Source organism: Sinohyriopsis cumingii, chromosome 10, assembly GCF_028554795.1.
Source record: "Sinohyriopsis cumingii isolate HCF-2022 chromosome 10, ASM2855479v2, whole genome shotgun sequence".
NCBI lineage: Eukaryota > Metazoa > Mollusca > Bivalvia > Unionida > Unionidae > Sinohyriopsis > Sinohyriopsis cumingii.
The window spans coordinates 62,172,106-62,192,652 of NC_142970.1; the positions used below are offsets into that span (position 1 = coordinate 62,172,106).

Here is a 20,547-nt window from a genome sequence, read left to right on the forward strand (position 1 = left end):
AAAGCAAAATGGGGTCACGTGATCATGTTCCAGAACCTCGTTGAATATATATGTTCTTTATTTCGAGATCACTTACACTCAGTGCGGCCTTGACGAAAACAAACCATTTTACTCTAAAAAATAAACAAAAATTTAAAAAAATGTTTACATCTTAAATCAGTAGCCCACCATGACCTCGACAGTAACCAATGATTTTAAAGTAAAAATAAGATTTATTTACGTGGTTATTACTAATTTTGAATCAAGGTCAGGATCTAGGTCAACACCTGGTGTTTACTAAAACAAACAGTTAAGGTCAAACTATTTTCTGGAAGAAGTATCATCTCTAGTGAATAAATATACATTACAGTAGCATGTAATGACACATAAATAAGAAATATACAACTGACAAACAAACAATTGAATTCAAATAAATATATATAAGATCAGATATAATTAATTCAAATATACATAACAATATCTTTATCCGTTACAATGACACTTGGATAGATACTATCAGCATTAACTAGGCTTTAAATCATATTTGCATTATGCACTTCATTTTGAGTACAGACATATGTGCGATGGACCATAAATAATACCTGAATTGAAAGTGAATGATTCAAATAATTTGTTTGTTAAGATAATATAGGATAAACTCTTGGCAGAAAAAAAAATCAGATAAGTTAATGTCAGTAGTCAAAAAACAGTATGGAATGGCAAAAGAATCAGCTCTTCGTAATGCGACTTTATGATTTTAAACAGTGTAACGGAAAAAGCAACAGGATGATTTGTCAAGCTATTTATTTCCCAAGAATATAAAATGAGGAATTAAGAGGAACATGCACAATTGCCAATTAAATCCCAAATAATCCTAACAGTTATACTGAGTTCATAGCATACTTTATTCTGATGGAATTACAGTATTGAATATCTTGATCTACCAATATTATTGATTAGATGATATGCCAATAGTATTCATGTATCGCAATGATATTATTCATAACTTCCTTCATTATTAATCCTAAAATCGTTATTTGTTCCTAAATATCAACGACTGCTTTGTAATTCAAATGAATAAATATCAAACAAATAAATGCTCTAAATTTTTATCTGAGCACACTTGAATTAAAAGTAGTAATTAACAGGTTGTTTACCTCTGAACTGTATATAAAACATATGTAAAATAAGATTACAATGATGTGAGTCTTTTCGCCAATAAACTCGTAATCACAATCTCTTCTAGAACATTTTAAAGTTTGACTTTGAACTCATATATCAGTTAAAACCTATTTATAACTTTCTAACAATGATATCTGGCATGCTCATGTTTCCGGAACATTTATTTTATAAACGAAACACGTGTGTAGTTAACTTGATGTCTCACTGGATAGTTTCGTATTTTGACCCCTCCCTTTTTTGTAAGGTAGAAGGCACGAACCTAACTATGACAAGCCTAGCAAATATAAATTCAAACAGAAGCTAAATCTGTAATGTGGTTTAGATTTACTTTTGAAATTTGAAAATGGCTTGGTTTCTTTGGTCACAACCTGCCACAGTAAGACTATCACTGGACATCAAATTCGTAACTTGTGCTGCAAATGAACAGCCGATGTGGCTTGCGTATTTACGTATCTCTGATACAGAGGTAATTATCTAAAAATCTAGATGATTGAGGGGTGATGAAAAGTATGCTGATTTGTTATAGTACTCGTGAACTTTATTCATGCATAAAGCACATACTGATTCTTTTTGTTGCATTGTCACAGTAAAATATTCCAACTAGCTCTTTGGTGTCAAAAATGGATGTAAAAAAGAGGTTGGTGGCAGTGACAGTTCAGTATAAAAACCACCAGTTATACAAGGAATTATCCTGACTGCCGCAGTCAATATATCACAGGCATGTTTTCAACAAATATCATAAGTTTGTTTTTATATTTATCTTCAGTGTCAACTTATTCTCATTTTTCTGCAATAGGTCATTGTCGGATGAAAATTCACCCCATAATCTGTCTAGTGAGACCTTAAGAACCGGTGTCATTCTTTTCAATCTTGTCGAATGTGATTCACTATGCTATAAATCATTATTTATTTCCTCCATGTCTGGAATCTGACATAGTTAGGTATTCCAAACACACTTTCTAAAAATTTCATGGCAATTAATCCTAGTAGATGAAGGGAGTTTACTCAACACTGTTAGTGTTACCAGGTATTGCTCCTCATTATATATGCTAATGAACAACACAACCCTAATAATGTTGATGTAAGATAATTTAATTTAAGTATTTCACATAATTCTTCTTCAGTTTATCCATATTTTCAGTGCATAATTAGTATATTTTCCTAATTTAATGATGAGTGCCTTAATTTACAACATTTCTACTCATGATGTAATATTTCAATACACAGACTTCATCTTATTCCTAGAGAATTAAGTTATAATAACCTATACATGAGAAGTTCAAGTTTTATTTTCCCGTAGGCCTCAAGGTGTATGGTAGCCGATCTGCCGAATTGATATTGATAGCCAGGACAAAGTCAAAGTTTCCTTGGCAGCCAGCCGCATCAATTATTGTGGAGCTTTCCAGGAACAGATATATCTCGATTAGCTTCATTGTAGCTTTTTGTGAATTATATGAAATGGATGTCCCTTTTTACGTTGTGTTATTTCTTCCCCCCTTTTGTTTTACTTTGCATGATTTTCTGTTTGCTTTAGTATGGATTCTATGCAGGTTAAAATCACTAGCAAAGCAAACTTCTCTAAATAGCACAGGTTCAGCAGCACCATGTGCTGGCCAGTCTGCGAATGATGGAAAGGTGACCTTCGTAGTGTTCTTTAAATACATTATCCATTCATATTGTTTTATCAACAGACGGGATGAATCTGGGTATAGAATTTCATTGTTGAAGTTTCCCAACTGATGTGGTTCAGCTTACAAAGATTGGTCTATACATTTTAGATGAGTTGCCTACCTTACAGTCAACCTCATTTTTCCTTGTTCTATTATAGATTTTACCTTCACGAATTCAGTGAGAAAGTACTGGTCAGTATATATATATATATATATATATATATATATATATATATATATATATATATATATATATATATATATGCTCTGTATCGTTTATATTTTGTACTTAGTATGCACTTTGTTCAGTTATTTTACAAGAAAATCAGCTTGGCTTCTTTTACATTATTTATTAACTGTAATAATAATAATAATAATAATAGTGAGGACTTTCTATAGCGCATAATCTTTAGAAGCTATAAGCGCTTTACAACATTAGACAACACCTATAACATAAGAAACATATATAATTATATTATTACAGAAAACAAACACCATGAAATTAGGAAATATAAAAACATGCTGTAACTATTTCAGGTAGGGAACATTATTAGGTCTTTATATATGTTCCTGAAATAGAAATAAGTGAATTTTAAGATCTCTCTTTGTTCAGTGGCATTTCATTCCAAGTTGCTGGGCCCTGGTATGCAAACGAACATTGTCTATATGATTTCGTTGTCGTAGTGGGAAAAATGAGTACACGATTTTCAGAAGAGGAGCGTAAGTATCTTCCTGGTGTGTACACATGGGTGAAGTCGGATAGGTATCTTGTACTGGAGTCCGTCAGTGCAACGTAGCATAGAGAACAAATTTTGTGTTTGATTCTGGATCGAATGGATATCCAGTTTAAGATACAAACCTGCGGGGAGGTGTGCTCTGATCGTGGTACTCTAGGTATGATCCCAGCAACTGTGTTTGGAACGTTTTGAAGTTTCTGAAGTAGATTTTGAGATGAATCAGACATGATTGAGTTACCAGTCTTGAAAGTACAAGTGTTTTAGTGACATCAACTGAAAGATATTTGCGAATGGAGCTTATGCACCTCAGCTCAAGATATGCGGCTTTGCATATGTTCATGACATGTTGGTGCAACGTGAGAGTACTGTCCAGAGTGACATCTAATTTTCGTATTTACTGTGTGAATTAAGTGTTGGTGTTACTGATATTTATTGTTTGAGGTAAAGGCTGTGACTGAGAAAGTCTTTGTTGTGATCAGAATGGCCTTAGTTTTATCATCAGTCATATGTAGCTTGTTACATGTCATCCATGATTTCACATCAGAAATGCACCTCTCTACACCTAGGGTGGTAGCATGAACTTCAACTATATTTTGATATTAAATAAATAGTAATATATTTGCTATGAGATATCAGTGATATCACCAGGCACTAACGCTACAGGATATATTAGCTATGAAAAATGAAGACATTGCCTTTTTATAAGTAAATTGTATGTTTAAGCGTGGAAAGTAAAATGAAAGCATGAAAGTGTCCCATAACTAATGCTCTATATCATGGCTCTCGATCATCAACAACCGCCAAACAGCATAGGATACAGGCGATTGTGAATATTGCACATGATGAGGTTGCGTTTTATTTCGAAGTACCCAACTATTTGAAACTGAGAAGCTTTTATCCTGGCATATAAATTCTTAAGGTGTCACCGGATAGTTTCGTATTTTGATACTTCCCTAAGTTTAAGGTAGAAGGCATGAACCTAATTATGATAAGTCTAGCATTTATAAATACGCACAGAAGCTAAATCTGTAATGTTGTTTAGATCTAGTTTGAGTTAGGTTTAAAATGGATTGGCTTGTTTGGTGACTGACTGTCAGAGTTAGACTAGCTCTGGAGATCAAATGAGTAAATTGGGCTGCAAATGAACAGCCGACATGGCTAACGTATTTACGTATCTCTACTAGAGATTTACATATCTAACAATCGAGATGGTTGAGGGGTGATGGCAATTATGATAATTTGTCGTAGTACTAGTGACGTTTGTTCATGCATAATACACATACTGATTCTTTTAGTTGCCTCGTCACAGGAAAATAGTCCAACTAGCTCTTTGCTGTCATAAATGAATGAAAAAAGAGGGGTTGGTGGCAGTGTTGGTTAAGTATAAAACCCACCAGTTGTACAAGGAATCAATCTGATTTCCACTGTCAAAATCCCACACGCATGTTTTCAAGAAAAATCATCAGTTTGTTTTTATTTGTATCTCCAGTTTAAAATTATTCTCATTTTCCTCCAAAAGGTCATTGTCGGATGCAAATTTACCAGATAAACTGTCCAGTGAGATCTGAATCAATCCCGGTTAGCAAAATGTGAAGTGGAGGAAGCCTTTACAGATCACTGACATCACACATCGTATCATTACATGATTCACTATGGAATATGTGATCTGTAAAATATATTCCAAGGAGGATTCTGATACATGTTTTACTGTTACATATAGGTACAAGAGGAAACAAACGACACATAAATCAAACGGAGTTACATAGTGAAGACGAGCATGGGACGCCTTTTCTCAGCCTAACGCGACAGGTGCTTTCAAACCTAAACTGGTGTTTCTTCAAAATATATGTTATTAACGAAATACTGTAGTCAAAAAGTGTGTCAGCATAATCGGTAACAATCGAACGATATTGAATGTTGTACAACATGAGATTCAACCAATTATTTTCATTTATTTTGGCTTTTGCATAGCAGGTGACATGCTTCATGTGTTACACATAAAATATCATTAAAACAATTAAACAAAGTTATTATGCACGGATGTAAATTGTGTTGCTCAGTTCGAGCAGTGCATTAACTTATATAACTTTTTGCTACTCAACAACCTGTGCTGCCCATAAGACAAATGGATTCAATATAGTAATAGTGAAATTGTTTAGGTATGGACTTTGACTCTCATTACATTCGTGATCATAGTCTAGAAACCATGTAAACGTTCACTGCAAACTGACATTTAGTGATAATCGAATGTGGGTGCATCTTATGTTAAGGACGCAAACGGCATGCTAATTAAGTTAAGCTGCGGAAACAAAATAAACTAAGGAATCAAATAGTTTGACGTAAACTCGTGATCATAGCAATATTTCGCATAAATATGCTAAGAACTTGAATGTTTAGAGGATAATACAATCGTTTTATAAAACATATTCACTAATTTAACCAAGCACAAAGTTGCTATTTTCCCCTAAACAGGAATCATTTCGCATTGTCATTTGCGACATTACAATCTCTCGGCCTCACTCCTTAGAATTTGTATATTGATACAAAAGAACTAGCTCTATTTACTTAATCTGAAACCACCTGAAATGGGGCGTTGCGTGTTCCCAGTTAGATTTATTCGAAGTCTCATTACATTATCTCTTTGATACACTTAATGTAAACTGGGTTATTTTAAACATGTTGTTATTATTGCGGATACATCGTCACCACTCACATTTAGTTTTCGCTCACCGAGACCCGTTGCATCAGCCTGTAAATAATATATTGGCACTACTCCGGTGTCTACATTTGTATCAGTCTTAGTATCTCACAAGTACTATGTTGAACAATATCCATGCATATTAGTGATTTGATAATTTTTCGGATTGTTGATCTCCTTTGCCACTCTGAAGGCCATAATTTGGACCAGATTGTAACCAAACATAGTAAATATGCCTATATCATTAAGGTCCCATTGGCGTCGTACAAAAGCACGATCCAGGCATACGAATGAGGTGATCATGTGTGTAATTGGCTGAACGTATTACCATTACAGGGTCTGCATTTCTGATCAACTGGGATTATATGCTCCATAAGATCTCCAAGAGTTCCATAATGAATGATGAACATGCGTTACTAATTAGATATTATTATATCGCATTTGTTTCTCCGTTAACTTTACATTGTCAGAATCGTTCAATATTACCCGATACTGAACTCGCGTGCCAATACACATATTGCATTCACGTACATAAAGAAACTACTTTCTATTGTAAACAAACAATGGACGCAGACGCCAGCACTTTTGATTTTTAATCAAATCATGTACACTCGAGTACGAGGCGCTTTACGTTGTGGTTGTTTAAATTTGTTTTTGAATGAACTAAAACAGATGTGACGTGAACTGCCACATACCGGCTGATTTAGCACATTCCGCGTTAAATTTGTTGACATTATGATTTCACACATTCAATGGCAGAAATATAAACACATTTCCATTTGTCAACACGCTTCTCCCTCGCTTCTTCAATCCCATGTATTTCATGTGGAATTGTCACATATAAATCCAGTCCATAATCACGAAATTTCGTAGAATCGAAAACAATACCAAAATATATTCATTCCAGATCAAATGGAAAAGTTTTTGCAATGTGAATTCATTCACAATATGACTCCAAAATTTAATTTTAATTAGACATGCCATTTTCTTTCGAAAGTTATGTCGAGCGCGCTACTAAGTTCAAATTTATCTCGGCGGAGTTATGTGCGCAGTGATAATGTTGTTGTGCAATGATGAATATGCGCTTGTGTTTGGAATGCGGCATACACTCAGTTAATGTTTTCGTGTAGTGTATTTTGTTAATATAATTAATCATTAGGTAGAATTAATAAAATAATATATAAAAAAATGTTTACTGCATTTGTATGGGAATAAATGACCTCGTTTTGTTGGATGGATATACTGCACTCCCAATGTCGTGCAGTATTCTTATTCGAAAAACTTGTTCATATTATTCCATACAAATGCATTAACCTATAAATATTGCATCACTTAGTTGAGATTGTCAGCAAGCTATACGTTTATTTTAATTTGATTCAAACTTGAAACAGTGGTTGATATTAACGAGTTGATTTGATAAGCTTGTCAATGAGCGAGAAAGCTGCTTGCAAATTAGGTTAAGATCAAATATATATATATATATATATATATATATATATATATATATATATATATATATATATATATATATATATATATATATATATATATATATACTTGCTTTAAGTTGCATGCATGAAAGGATTCTACATGGTCGTTTTTTTATAATCCTGTGAGATTAATATGGTGGGACAAAGATGCATGCACGAATGTGGTTATTATAACAATGGCTTCACAAAGTAGTTCTGATTAAAGAATTTAATGCGTAATTGACGGAGAGACTACTCGTTAGATATGAAGCCTGAAAATCACCAAGTCGCTGTCAGATTCAGAAATTATCTATTTCTATTAACAAGCAACGTATTTCTCTGCACCTTTGAATGTATCATCATTCTGCACATGCAAGGTATTACCCAGTTATAATATAAATCAAAGCGGTATTACCTTTATACTTCAAGAAGCTAGACGATTCCGTCAGGTTAATCTACATACGTAAATTCGATTTACAATTGTTACAGATGTTCTCACTGTATTCGATCGTTCGGCCAGTGTACAATCAAAGTAGAAATGCAAAACATACTATATTCACCCATGAAGATTGAAATTATTACAATTAAGAAAGAGTATCGGCCATCAGTATCAGTACGATATTGAATGCCAAAATGCAATAAATCAGACAGACTTTTGCTTAAGTCATTTTGATCAGCAACACCAACATTAAATTCACACCGTCAGTACGAAACCTATGTGTTACTCTCGAGAGTACACTCATATTGCACGAACATGTCATGAAAATAAGCAAGGCTGCATATCTTGAGCTGAGACGCGTCAGCTCCATTCACACATATATTTCAGTTGATGCCACTAAAACACTTGTGTGTACATTATTGTTTTAAAGACTGGACTATTGCAACTCAATTATGTCTGTTGCGTCTCAATATCTACTCCAGAAACTTCAACAAGTTCAAAACACAGCTTCTCTGATAATTCTTAGAGTACCACGATCAGAACACACCTCCCCTGCTCTGTACCCTACACGTGCTATCCATTCGATCAAGAATCAGACACAAAATTTGTTATTTGTGCGTCATTTCACTGACGAACTCCAGTCCAACATACCTACCCGACTTCACCCATGTGTATACACGGGCAAGATACTTAGGCTCTTCGTCTGACAATCGTATACTCATTACTAACACTATGGAAACAAAGTCATATGGACAAGGTTCTTTTGCATATCAGGGCTGCGCAATGTAGAACGAATTTCCCACTGAACTTGGACAGAAAGACACAGTGATCTCATTCAAGAGTGCTCTTAAAACTCATGTATTTCGACTGCAAGGACCAACTTAAAGACCTAATAATGTTTCCTACCTTGAATAATTTCAACATGGCTTATGTTTGATAATTTCATGCCATTTGTTGCTTGTAATCGTATCATAATATATCTTTTTATGTTTTAGGTGTTGTCTAATATTGTACAGCGGTTAGAGCATCTAAAGATTATGCGCTATACAAAGTACTCATTATTATTATTATTATAATTATTATTATTATATCAGACAAAATAAAAATGTAACAATAACGTCTATGGCTGTAGAACTAAAATGGTGAACGTACACTAATTGACAGATCCAAAAGACCAGTGTCTAAATTAGAGAAGCCAAGTGCCTTAATTCTACAGGAGAATGAGTATTAATAAGGGTAGAATACCCGTGCATACTGTGCTTTTTGTGTCTCTCGCCGCAAGCGATCTACGTGGAGATACATGTTATTTCAGTCGTTTAACCAGAAAAATAAGTATCCACCCATGATAATGTTGTACGCCTGTACGACAAAAATGATCAAATCGTTCTAAGTCGAAACAAATTTATTTTTTGCCTTATTATGTGGCATCCTTGATCGAGATTTACGCATACTAATGAAGTGGTCTGATTAACTGAACTTGATACGATTTTATTGAATTTCATTTGTATCCGCTTTTGATTAAATTATGTATATTTACGTAAATTAGTAAGATTGTAAACTGGCACAATCTTGACCAAGTTAAATGGATACTGATTAGACGAACTTCCATCTGAATGGTTGATTTTACAAACGCTTGAGTGTTTTGTTTCTTGAAATGTTTTATTAAACTTAGAAACGCGATTTTTACTGTCAGTGTATTTAAAATTTTGAATTATAAGCAAGATGTGCATCTAGCATTGAAATACAATGCAAAAGTAAACATTTCTTAATTCATATAATTGTAAACAACTGGTCCTTATTTAACATAATTTGCTTATGCACCTTAAAGGAAGCAGAGATTGTCACCCATTATATTGACTGATGTGAATCACATGGTTGTGTCAAAGATGAAAATTTGCCTAACAAAAAACATATGCAAACCCAAATTCGAAACAAGATAATAAAATATATTTTTAAGTTTAATAGAACTACGTTTAACATACTTTCATGCATATGCCTATACTAATGTTATACACATTACGGATTAAAATAAATACAATATCAAATGTTTCACTTGATTCATGGGCATTCAATATAAATACAACAAGTACACTCGAAGATGAGCAAAGTTGCATTAAGCTTGAACGAATGAAATATTGCAATTCTGTTACACTGTAATACAGGTTTGTTGCATGTGGACGATGAGATATATGAACAACCTGTCACGCTGAGTGGATCATATTTTCCTTACATTACTAATGGCATGTGCTTGAAAGTATATGGGACTTTTCTATTGCTGATTTAGCTTCACTTAGAATATCGTTAGTGCAAATCTTCTATGTAAGATTCCAAGTTTGATTGCACAGAATTATATCAATATGTTTACATATTTACCATGTTTGAAAATATTAAAATATTTATTTGCATGTATGTGTGACGAATGCTTGTCTGACGCTTCAAGTGCTGCAATATTAGAACGCCTAATATATTTTTCGTCTAAATGATCACACAAGAACCGACCATTATCTTATCCTATTTTATATAAATACATGGCGTTATACAATTTTTTTCTTCTAAATGTATATAATTCTATTTTTAACTTATAGTAAGTAAATCAAATTTGGCAAATTGATTTCATTCTGAACTCTTCATAATGTTTAATCAAAAGGGTACAAATATAGCATGCTCTTTGAAGAAAAAAGAAACAAAACAAATATTTAATTATTATTTCAGTCAGTGCCAGAGCATATGAGACCATACATTAGAATTCACTCTTTAAAGTTAACTTTTAAAGACATAGGATGACATCGATAAAAAAAGAAATTATTAGGTATACCTTTATCCTTAGACAGAAATGTCTATCTGAGTATAATAAATTAACTAGAAAATCAACATTATATAACTTTTGTAGATAGTCTACGTAGTTTTTTTCATCATTGCAACGTAATATATTTACATACATTGGTCAAGCTCTACGTTAGGTACGCCAAACGAAAAACAATAGGTCCACCTGGTAATCTTGCTTCACTATTGGTAAGCGTTAATGACAGGTTATTCTTCAAGTTCAGTGGCCCGACCACGAAATTAATATTGCTCAATTAAAAAAGAGAAGGAAAAGCAAAATGAATGAAAATAGTAACATAATATGAAGTCTTTTATTTAGAATAGATACTGTCATTCAAGGACTACAATTGACATAATATCTGCCATATCACATTTGTCCAGCGATAGCCATGTTATCAGTTTCGTCCTTAGACAAATGAAGTATGTCTTTCATTTAGAATTGACATGATGATTCAACGGCTTCAGTTGATATAATTATTGTACTGTAGTATTATTCAACGAAGATTGTTGTACTAAATTCTTCATTAGATGCACGTTTCCGGATATTTCTTGTCCAAGAGGTCACCTGCATTTACCTCTACATCCGCACACAGCCGACCGTCAGTAATTTTCACTTTATCGATCTTCACACAGGCTTGGACTGGTACGAGCAGCGTTTGAATTGTTTCGCAGTCGCTCCATGGCCTTACTGCAAATAAACACAAAACAGTGCAAACAGGAATCGTTGTGCGTAATTTCATTTTCGGATGAATTGGTAATTGAGAAACGCAAACACGATTAGTCTACTGGATTAATGTGGTCCCTGCTTTTTTGGATTATATGTATCTACATTCCAATCTTGCTTTTGAACTGAGACAGGAACATGAATATCTCTAATGAGTATCTCAGTCTGAGTGGTACAGAAGTGCTTGGGGTATTCCACATTTTTGCCATGCATGAGATCTTTTTAATCTTCATGTTAATAAGTGAACCGTATTACCCATCATCATAATAGATTAGTTATTTCTATCATTTAAACACTATCATATAAAACATTGGAAATTCGGGAATCAATGTCATTCTGGCATATTTTTTACAAACTCAGATATGTCTTTTTTAGCCCTGTAAATTTAAATGATCCCGCCTATACACCTATCTGCGTCTCTATCCTGACCTTGACTTCGAAAACCTGTCAGATTTCCAATTTATATTAAAAAGATATGACATTTGATGCCATTTACTAGCTGGAGCGTAGCGCGCACATTATAAATGCTAGATTTATCGGAGTCAATTATGTACAAACATAAAATATTTCCCGTTCGGATATCATGCCTGAAAACTTCAATTTAATTTCAGTTTGTGCAAGTCAGTCTTTTAAACCACCTTTGTTCACAGAATAGAAAGCGACATATGTGCATAGAATGTCTTCCCTGGCAGTGGACACTAGCAGGGTACACATCTCAGCATTAGGTCAGCGTTCAAGAGGTAGTGACGAATCAAGTATGCGTGTCTGATATTCGATCGACAAATGCGATGTAATCCCTCCAATTTGTTCAAATTATCTTAAATTTGTTTGTGGAGATTTGATTTAATATATGTTAGTAAATACAAGGAACATGCTCATTTGTGCAATTGAAGTCGAACCTTGAATTCGGAAACCGGTGACTGCATGGGAGTGTTGGATGCTTTACGTACCCTTTCATTATATTTTTTGAAAATGTCTTGCAACTAATCGGTAGTCATGGTTCGATCTTAAAAATGACCTGCCGATCATCTCATATTATGTGTCTGCCATGCTTCGTATGAAATCAATATATGTTTGTCGTTTGTGTTTAATGTATCAAATATAGGGGAAAACAAATTTGTTTAAGGACAAAATTAAGGACCAAAAAATGTGCCATTGGTACGATATAATAAGAACACCGTCAAGATAAAGTTTTGTGTTGTCATGACTACGACGTTATAGGCATAAATGTATAAAGACGGTTTCATTTCGAAACTTTCAACCCGTACGTTTCTCCAGATTTATACAGTTTGCAGGTGTACATCTGTAGTCGACATTCCACAGTATGCATACGTTTTGACCAATAGCAGATCAAAGCGTCGTCAACATACAACGAACAGTCTATTGTTGGATAATTTAGAAACATGTGCAGCTGACTAGTAGTTAGAAGATGCCACAAAGACGCATCCAGTTTAGCGCTTACTTGAAACACTGATATTAGTTCATATTGTTTTATCAAGAAAATGAAAATAACGCAATTTCTGTCTACTATCATAAACATGGATCATGCTGTCAATTAATAATGCACTATTGTAATTGATATTAACTGACTTAGTGACCTAAGCGTTAGAGCGCCCTCCTCTGACGCGGGAGGTCGCGGATTCGAACTCTGAGCGAGTCATACCTAAGAATTATAAAAATGTTAATAACAGCTGCCTTCCTTAGCGAACAACATTAGGAGGGTGGTCTAGTGTCAGTAAACATGACCTGGTTTGATATGATGATATCTGTAGCGGCATGATGCCCCAGTGCTAGAATCATTATAAACTGCAAGTCAATAGATGGTAATGATATGATTCAGTTAATTATGACTGGGAATAACGATTTTAGAAAATATTGTGTTGATAGTAATACGCCAAGTTTTTCTTTAGTCCAATGATCAAGACAATGACTGTGCTGTACAAGTCCCCTGCTTGCATTGCACACATTATGATGTTTTCATGGTTTTTGCCACCAAATTGGCTTCTATGATAATAAGTCTGTGACATGTCCACCATGAATTTTCCAAAATGCCTCCAAAGAGTTCGTGAATCCAAATTTTTTAACAGGATGGTTATGTTATAGTTAAGTATAAGGCTTCTTCTAATTCTCATTATATTACAGAATGGTAAATTCAAGGCTTGTTTAATTATGGAGAATCAAATATTTTTCTGCTTGCTCTTATATGCATTACTAATTTGGGAAAAATTAAAGCATTGTATGCGTCCGTTTTCACGATCTTTCTTTTATTTACAATAAAACACAAATCAAAACGACAACGCAGACGGATTGGTTATACGTTTAAATCAATGGTTGCCCACGGCTGTTGGTAATGGATATTAGTACAACTGTCATTATTTTGATGTCGCATAACTTTAAACATGATGCCGTTTGTGTGTTTCCAACAAAATCATCATTATATCCATCTACGTAAGTTTACTCACATCTGTAATTGAAATGTCTGATTCGTTGCTAATGAAAGATATATAAATAGCTTAAACACGTCGCGAAATGGAAAACCATAAACTGGACCAATGTGTAGATCATTTGCGTTTCCAAACAAAATTTTCGCATTTGCTTAACGGTTGGATACAACTTCGTATTTGTATTGGTATGTTAGCAAATAAATTCCGTTCCATCTTCCCAGGTTTTGAATCTAAATTGGTATTGGTATATGGTAGCTCTTAATACATTACACATACACCTTTCTGCCTGCTGAGAAAAATCACAGAACATCACACCCTAAAAATTGTAATTTTGGATGGAATACACATCCACACGTTGGTTTTTTATATTTTCACCAGGGTCTTACAAACAAATATCATTTCAAATTCCTCAAGAAGAATCATCACCTATTATTTTAAATTGAATATTTTCTTACCATGAATAATGCTGCTGAACAGATATAATCCAAGATATGTACCTTGAACATCGAACCTATCAGACCTTGGGTCATAGGTCGCCGTGATGCAAACTGCAGAGTGAAAAATACGAAAATAATTTTAACTTAGTATGAGACAGATGTATGACAATATTTCGATCGTATAATCGGCGCCATATTTGTGAGAATTTATGGATGAAACACGCGTTATGGAAGGATCACACATATAGAATTCGAATCCGAATCTTGATGTGTTACCCTATCCATTTAGCAAATATTTTCACACAGCAAACCTTATGCGATCATTATTATTATCTAATATATCGCTATACATAACTAAACTGAAACGCTTCACCAAACGTGCTCATGCGAAACGTCAATTCTCGCAAATCCTATGTTTGATTATGCCTGACGTAACACAAAGTTAAATGTTGTAGTGACACATGTCATGTGGTTTACAAGACAAAACAAATTCAGGAGATTAGCCTCAAAAATAATTGTGATGTCATGGCAAAACCTATGTAATGATATAGTATGAGAGGTATTCAAACATCAGATCTCGGTAAACATATGTTTACTTTGTCTTTGTCAGTAAATGTAATGAATTGTTAGACAGGGGACATTATTCTAATAAATGTATATTATTATCATTTTATTGCGATATCGATTGTCCGGAACATTAGGAAATATAAGGAGTCGGTATGTCCGGATCTGTACGAGAAGTGATGATGTCAATGAGAGAAAATCCAGCAATCAAAATCGAATACTAGAGATACTGATCATTTTGTTATATACCTACCATATTCCAGATAAATGAAAAAATCACATTACACAGCGGATAATCAAAATAAATTATTTATCTTTCAATCACTTTAATACGAATTTCATCTCAATGCATAAACCTTTCAGTTTAAATGTATGACATGCGCCTTTATATTGACTGAATGAATAAAATACCTGAAACAATAATCTCACATGTTCATTACAGTCACAATCAATTACATATTTTTTTTATTTTAGGTGCAGTAGTCCCATAAGTACACGTGCATTTATTGTGTAGTTGTAAAGGTTCGTATCATGAAAGATTTCAATAGCTGAATGACCACAATGTACATCTCTAAGTCATGTCAGATTGAGGTTTAACTTTTTTGGGCGGACTTTTCTGAGAGGGTTCGATTTGGAATGGGAAGAGTTATCTTGCATAATTGTGAGATATTAGTGTTCACCTTGAAGATAACATTTGTACAAATTATCATTCATCTTTTTGGTTGAAATTTATAACCAGATTAAATAATTCTCATGGAGATTCATATTTTCTGGATGGTGGCAATGGAAAAAATGTACGCTGTAATAGTGCAGTTTTTGGTCGTCATGACAAACAAATTGTTATCAACGAAACGTTCTACTGTTAGGTCTCTGCCTTTCACAAATACTGCCTTTGGTTTTCGAACACTATGATCATTTATAGCTACTGACGTCACTTTTTACGTCAATATCTCCCAAATGCAATTGCAAGTGTATTAAGTTCTAAACTATAATTTCACTTTCTTTCTAACTTCCCACATGTGTACATTTTAACCAGTTTCACAACAGCTGCACAATACGTTCGGTTGTTTCGCAGTATTTTTTCTATTTGTCATATTATCAACATTATGGGAACTTTCTTCGTTTGATTCATCAGGCAATGTAGGATCTTGTTTAATTTTAGAGTAGGGTCTGCAGCGGCATTGTCAAGAACGTCATCCAGAATTCATGGTAAATAAGTATACTTATCTATGACTTCATTGCTGAACAAACCAGCAATGAATATAATTTAAAACTTTTCCATTCTAAAGGAAATCCACCGATGTAAGTAATCATGAACTTGTGTATATTTGCTCTACCCTACAGCACTGTCTTGACACGCAATTCAAGACTGTGATCTTGTTCCAGACGAACAATTAAGCTTTAGTAATACTTGAATCATAAGGGATACATCATTTTTTTGTCGTGTCACCAGACATGCTTTTAATATACCTCATACTGGACATATAACTCAGAGATTCTTAAAAAACGACACTACAAGAGTTTGGTAGCTGGTGTTTGTAGAATTACCTCACAAAGGACGCTTCGTTTGAACATCAGGCAGTGTACGATCTTGTTTAATTTTAGAGCGGGTTCTGCATCTAGATTTTCAAGAAAATCACCCACAATTAATGGTAATCACGTGTATTTATATATGACTTCACGGCTGAACAAACCGTCAATACATATAATGTTTGGCGCATATTTGCACTACTCTACAGTACTCCTCTTTACACGCAATTCAGGATTTGGATATTGTTCCAGACGAACTATTACGCTTTAGTAACACTTCCAACATAAAGAATGTTTTTGTTGATTTGCTACCAAACATGCTTATAATATACCTTATACTTGACATATAACTCAGGGATTCTTAAATAATTTGCAAAATTGTTTTTGTCTTTGTAGCAAGTATCTGATAAAAACTTTTACATTGGATTGCTCTAAGAACGTTTTAGTGATAAACCACTACTGGGCACCTTGGACGTATTTCGTCGGAATGTTGTTTAGGAAATTAATCAATTTCTGTTCACACCATACATTTAAGAAACAATGAAGCGAACCTAAGCGCTGTCTTCAAATACACGTTATTGATCGAAACTTTGTCTACCAGCTGAATATTGAATGAGATTGGAGAGTAATTAATACTCAGTCATTCGTAATCCGTTGTAAATTCGAATTGTTTCAAGGTAAATGAATAAAACATTACGAAATGAATTACCGACAGATGTCAATGCACGCTATTTACTCGATAAAAACAAGTAGGATGAAGGGACAATAACAACATAAACATTCACCTGAAAAGGATAAAAACACTTAAACAGCTATGTGAAAAAGTTATTATACTTACAATGGTTTTGGCAGAATAAGCAAGAGGAGTTCGTGCACTTTAACGGCGGTATTCCTTTCTTCTCGAGATAGGCATTCTCTACTGTTCCAATATTACGAAACTTATTTCGGAATAGTCCGGTTAACATTGCGTTTATGCCATCGTTCGGAGTGTGATCGTGATCTTTGTTAAATGAAAAAGTATGCAAGCATTATCAGTGAAAAGTTTGAAAACATATCCAGTTAATATTATTCATTGTTACATTTAATAATATAACAAGGAGATTTGTATTATCTTAAACTTTTACTTCACGGTATATACAGAAATAATCATCCGAATGTTCAGATTGTCTTATTGCCTTCTAGATATGCAGGTTAATCGGTTATACGTCAGAGTAAAACTCTTTCGAGAGGATTAAATCCCACATGCATATGGAGATATGAAATACTTATGTCAGTGATCACTGCTTACTTAAATATAAACAAAACTACGTTCCTAAGGTAAACAAATGGCACATATATGTATACTACCATTCGTACGCCCAAGATCCTTGGACATGACGTGTCGAATTATCGAGGTTCCCTGCACGCTGACCAGGCCTATGGCGACAACAAGAGCAATTAAACTCTTCATCTTAATCACCTGTATAAATAGAATTAGTGGTATTGAAGGCAATTTGCATATAAGTATTTTGAATCATTTGAACAGAATCACTTAAGGCCATATTTTCCCTCAGATATCGTTAAACATCCTCTTCCCGGAGAGACATCAAATTGTTTTAAATCTAAATAAGTTACGCGTCTAATATAATCCTGCTTTAAATGTTCATACAACAGTTTCTTATGAACGAATCGGCAATTAAATTGTGCAAAACGTTTTCATACATCTGACATTGTACAGTTACTAGAAAGCTCACTTAATGGATAAACAATTAACACATTTTGAAACCATTCACACAATAAAGGTTCATTAAGTTTAGTGGTTACATTTTTCAGCGATTGAGACGGAATAGCGTTAACATCTGACGATAGAAAAAATGACAAACCAGGCATACGACAATTCTCTGATCACTATTTATGAAAACGAACTCATGAGAAATCTTCATAATCATTTGCGTAAATATCTAACCCACGAACTCCTGCATCCGAGGCGTACGCTCTAACCACTAGGCCACTGGAACAGGGCCTGTTCATTTTAGTGATAAATGATTACCAGTGTATGCAAAATATACTTCAAAACAAACACTCACAAAATGTATGATGTTCTCGATAGAAAGAAATCTTCCGTATTTGTTATATCTAAATATTTCGACAAAACGTCGACAACTTATTCCAGTAAGTATAAACTTCTAACAAGTAACGTCAAATGCATTATATCTTACTCCAGCAAAAAACAAATTATTTCATTGCATCCAATAATCAAATTAAGACAACGATGGAAAAGAAGAACGACTGATCCTGGCTGACTTCTCTTTATTTAAGGAGCACGATATAAATTAAGGTAAATTTCCCGCAATAGAAACTGTGTCTGTAATAAAACAGCTACATGACTACAACATATATCCTATGAATGTAATTCTTTTTTATCGTCCAATATACGGTAGGAGTCCTTTGCCGCAATGTTATATGACGAACAATGACGATATAGAACATATGTCCAATAATGTTGAAAACATATGACATAAAGTTATAAACGGCCGTGTATTTTTGTCGGCAGAGACTATATTTTATAAACTGGCCATCATGCCAATTACCACTAAGAAAACTGTTTCTCAAAACCTTGCATATCTTTGTGAGATATAAGGAACCAAATCCGAATAGATTTGTCCTCTGCTAGTACAATTTCCTTTTCAAATCTAACAAAGCGGTTTGTGATTTGCTTTACAAATCTCTGATTATTATTACCAATGTGGCACAACTTCAAATTCGGACATCTCAGACGAAAATTGAAACGAATACACCTATACGAGATTCTGACCATCAGCTTAAGAAGCAGTAGTATAATAAATCACTCAAAAGTACCTCAAGCGTTATTCCTTTATGCGTGCAGCTAACACGTTATAAGTCAAACTTGAACCGGCTTAAGAATGAACACTCGTGCTTTGGAATGTTTACGAATCAACGCTTCTTTGTGTGTATTAGATGCAATGGAGTGGGTGCCAAAATATTCGAAGACAACGCAAACAAGCTGTAAGAATAATAACAGGTATGACATGTTCGAGATCAAAGAATATTACTTTGATTCCTGGTATATTATTAGCATCATTTAAAACAAAGGTTCATTTTCAAACATCAGATTTTCATGCCGATGGTTACCACACATTGTTGTTGAAAATTTAGACCGCTAATAAAATACGGTCTGTCATAGAATTGTCCATCTCACATGTTGTATGCATGTGCAATACATCGAACCGAGAAAACAACTACTGTGATAGATGTGAAGACACTTCAGTAAAAGAATGAAGCAGTAGACACGTGTAGCTGAACATAGAATGTTGGTCATATATGATTATATCGATTTGTATTTTGACACATATGCATATCTACTTACATATGCATATCTATACAAATGGATTCATGTAACTTATATGACTATTAAGCATGTTTCATATTGCATGCTTAACCTTTGTCTTTATTTGTACGTTGTAAAGAGAAAGTCTATATTCGATAAACACACAACATTGGAACTATTCTGAACACTTTCAGTGCATTTGCGGTTAGCGTTACATGGTACATCAGGACCTAGTGAAGGTTTAGGATATACATAACAATGATGTGTCCCTTGAATCTTCAATTCGTAACTTAGAGAAACAAATTCATTTCACTCTTACTGAAAATTATTGGTTTCAATTCTTCTGGATACATAATTTAAGACCTAGAGACATATCAATATATATATATATATATATATATATATATATATATATATATATATATATATATATATATATATATATATATATATATATATATATATATATATATATATATATATATTAAAGTAATAAATTTTGAAATGTGGGATGAAACATTTG

At 33.7% G+C, this 20,547-nt stretch overlaps 1 protein-coding gene across 1 annotated transcript in view; it reads right to left on the reverse strand.

The window, feature by feature from the left end:
- Window positions 1-11,294: 11,294 nt before the first annotated feature.
- The window catches only part of LOC149790238 (uncharacterized), a 234,553-nt gene continuing 225,300 nt past the window's right edge, over window positions 11,295-20,547 (reverse strand). The window contains exons 3-6 of the mRNA XM_089972267.1: window positions 18,044-18,155; window positions 17,535-17,696; window positions 14,621-14,713; window positions 11,295-11,685 (exon numbers count right to left, since the gene is read on the reverse strand). Of these exons, the coding sequence (XP_089828393.1) occupies window positions 11,522-11,685; window positions 14,621-14,713; window positions 17,535-17,696; window positions 18,044-18,155 (531 nt within the window). The 3' untranslated portion in view covers window positions 11,295-11,521. The remainder of the gene's footprint in view (window positions 11,686-14,620; window positions 14,714-17,534; window positions 17,697-18,043; window positions 18,156-20,547) is intronic.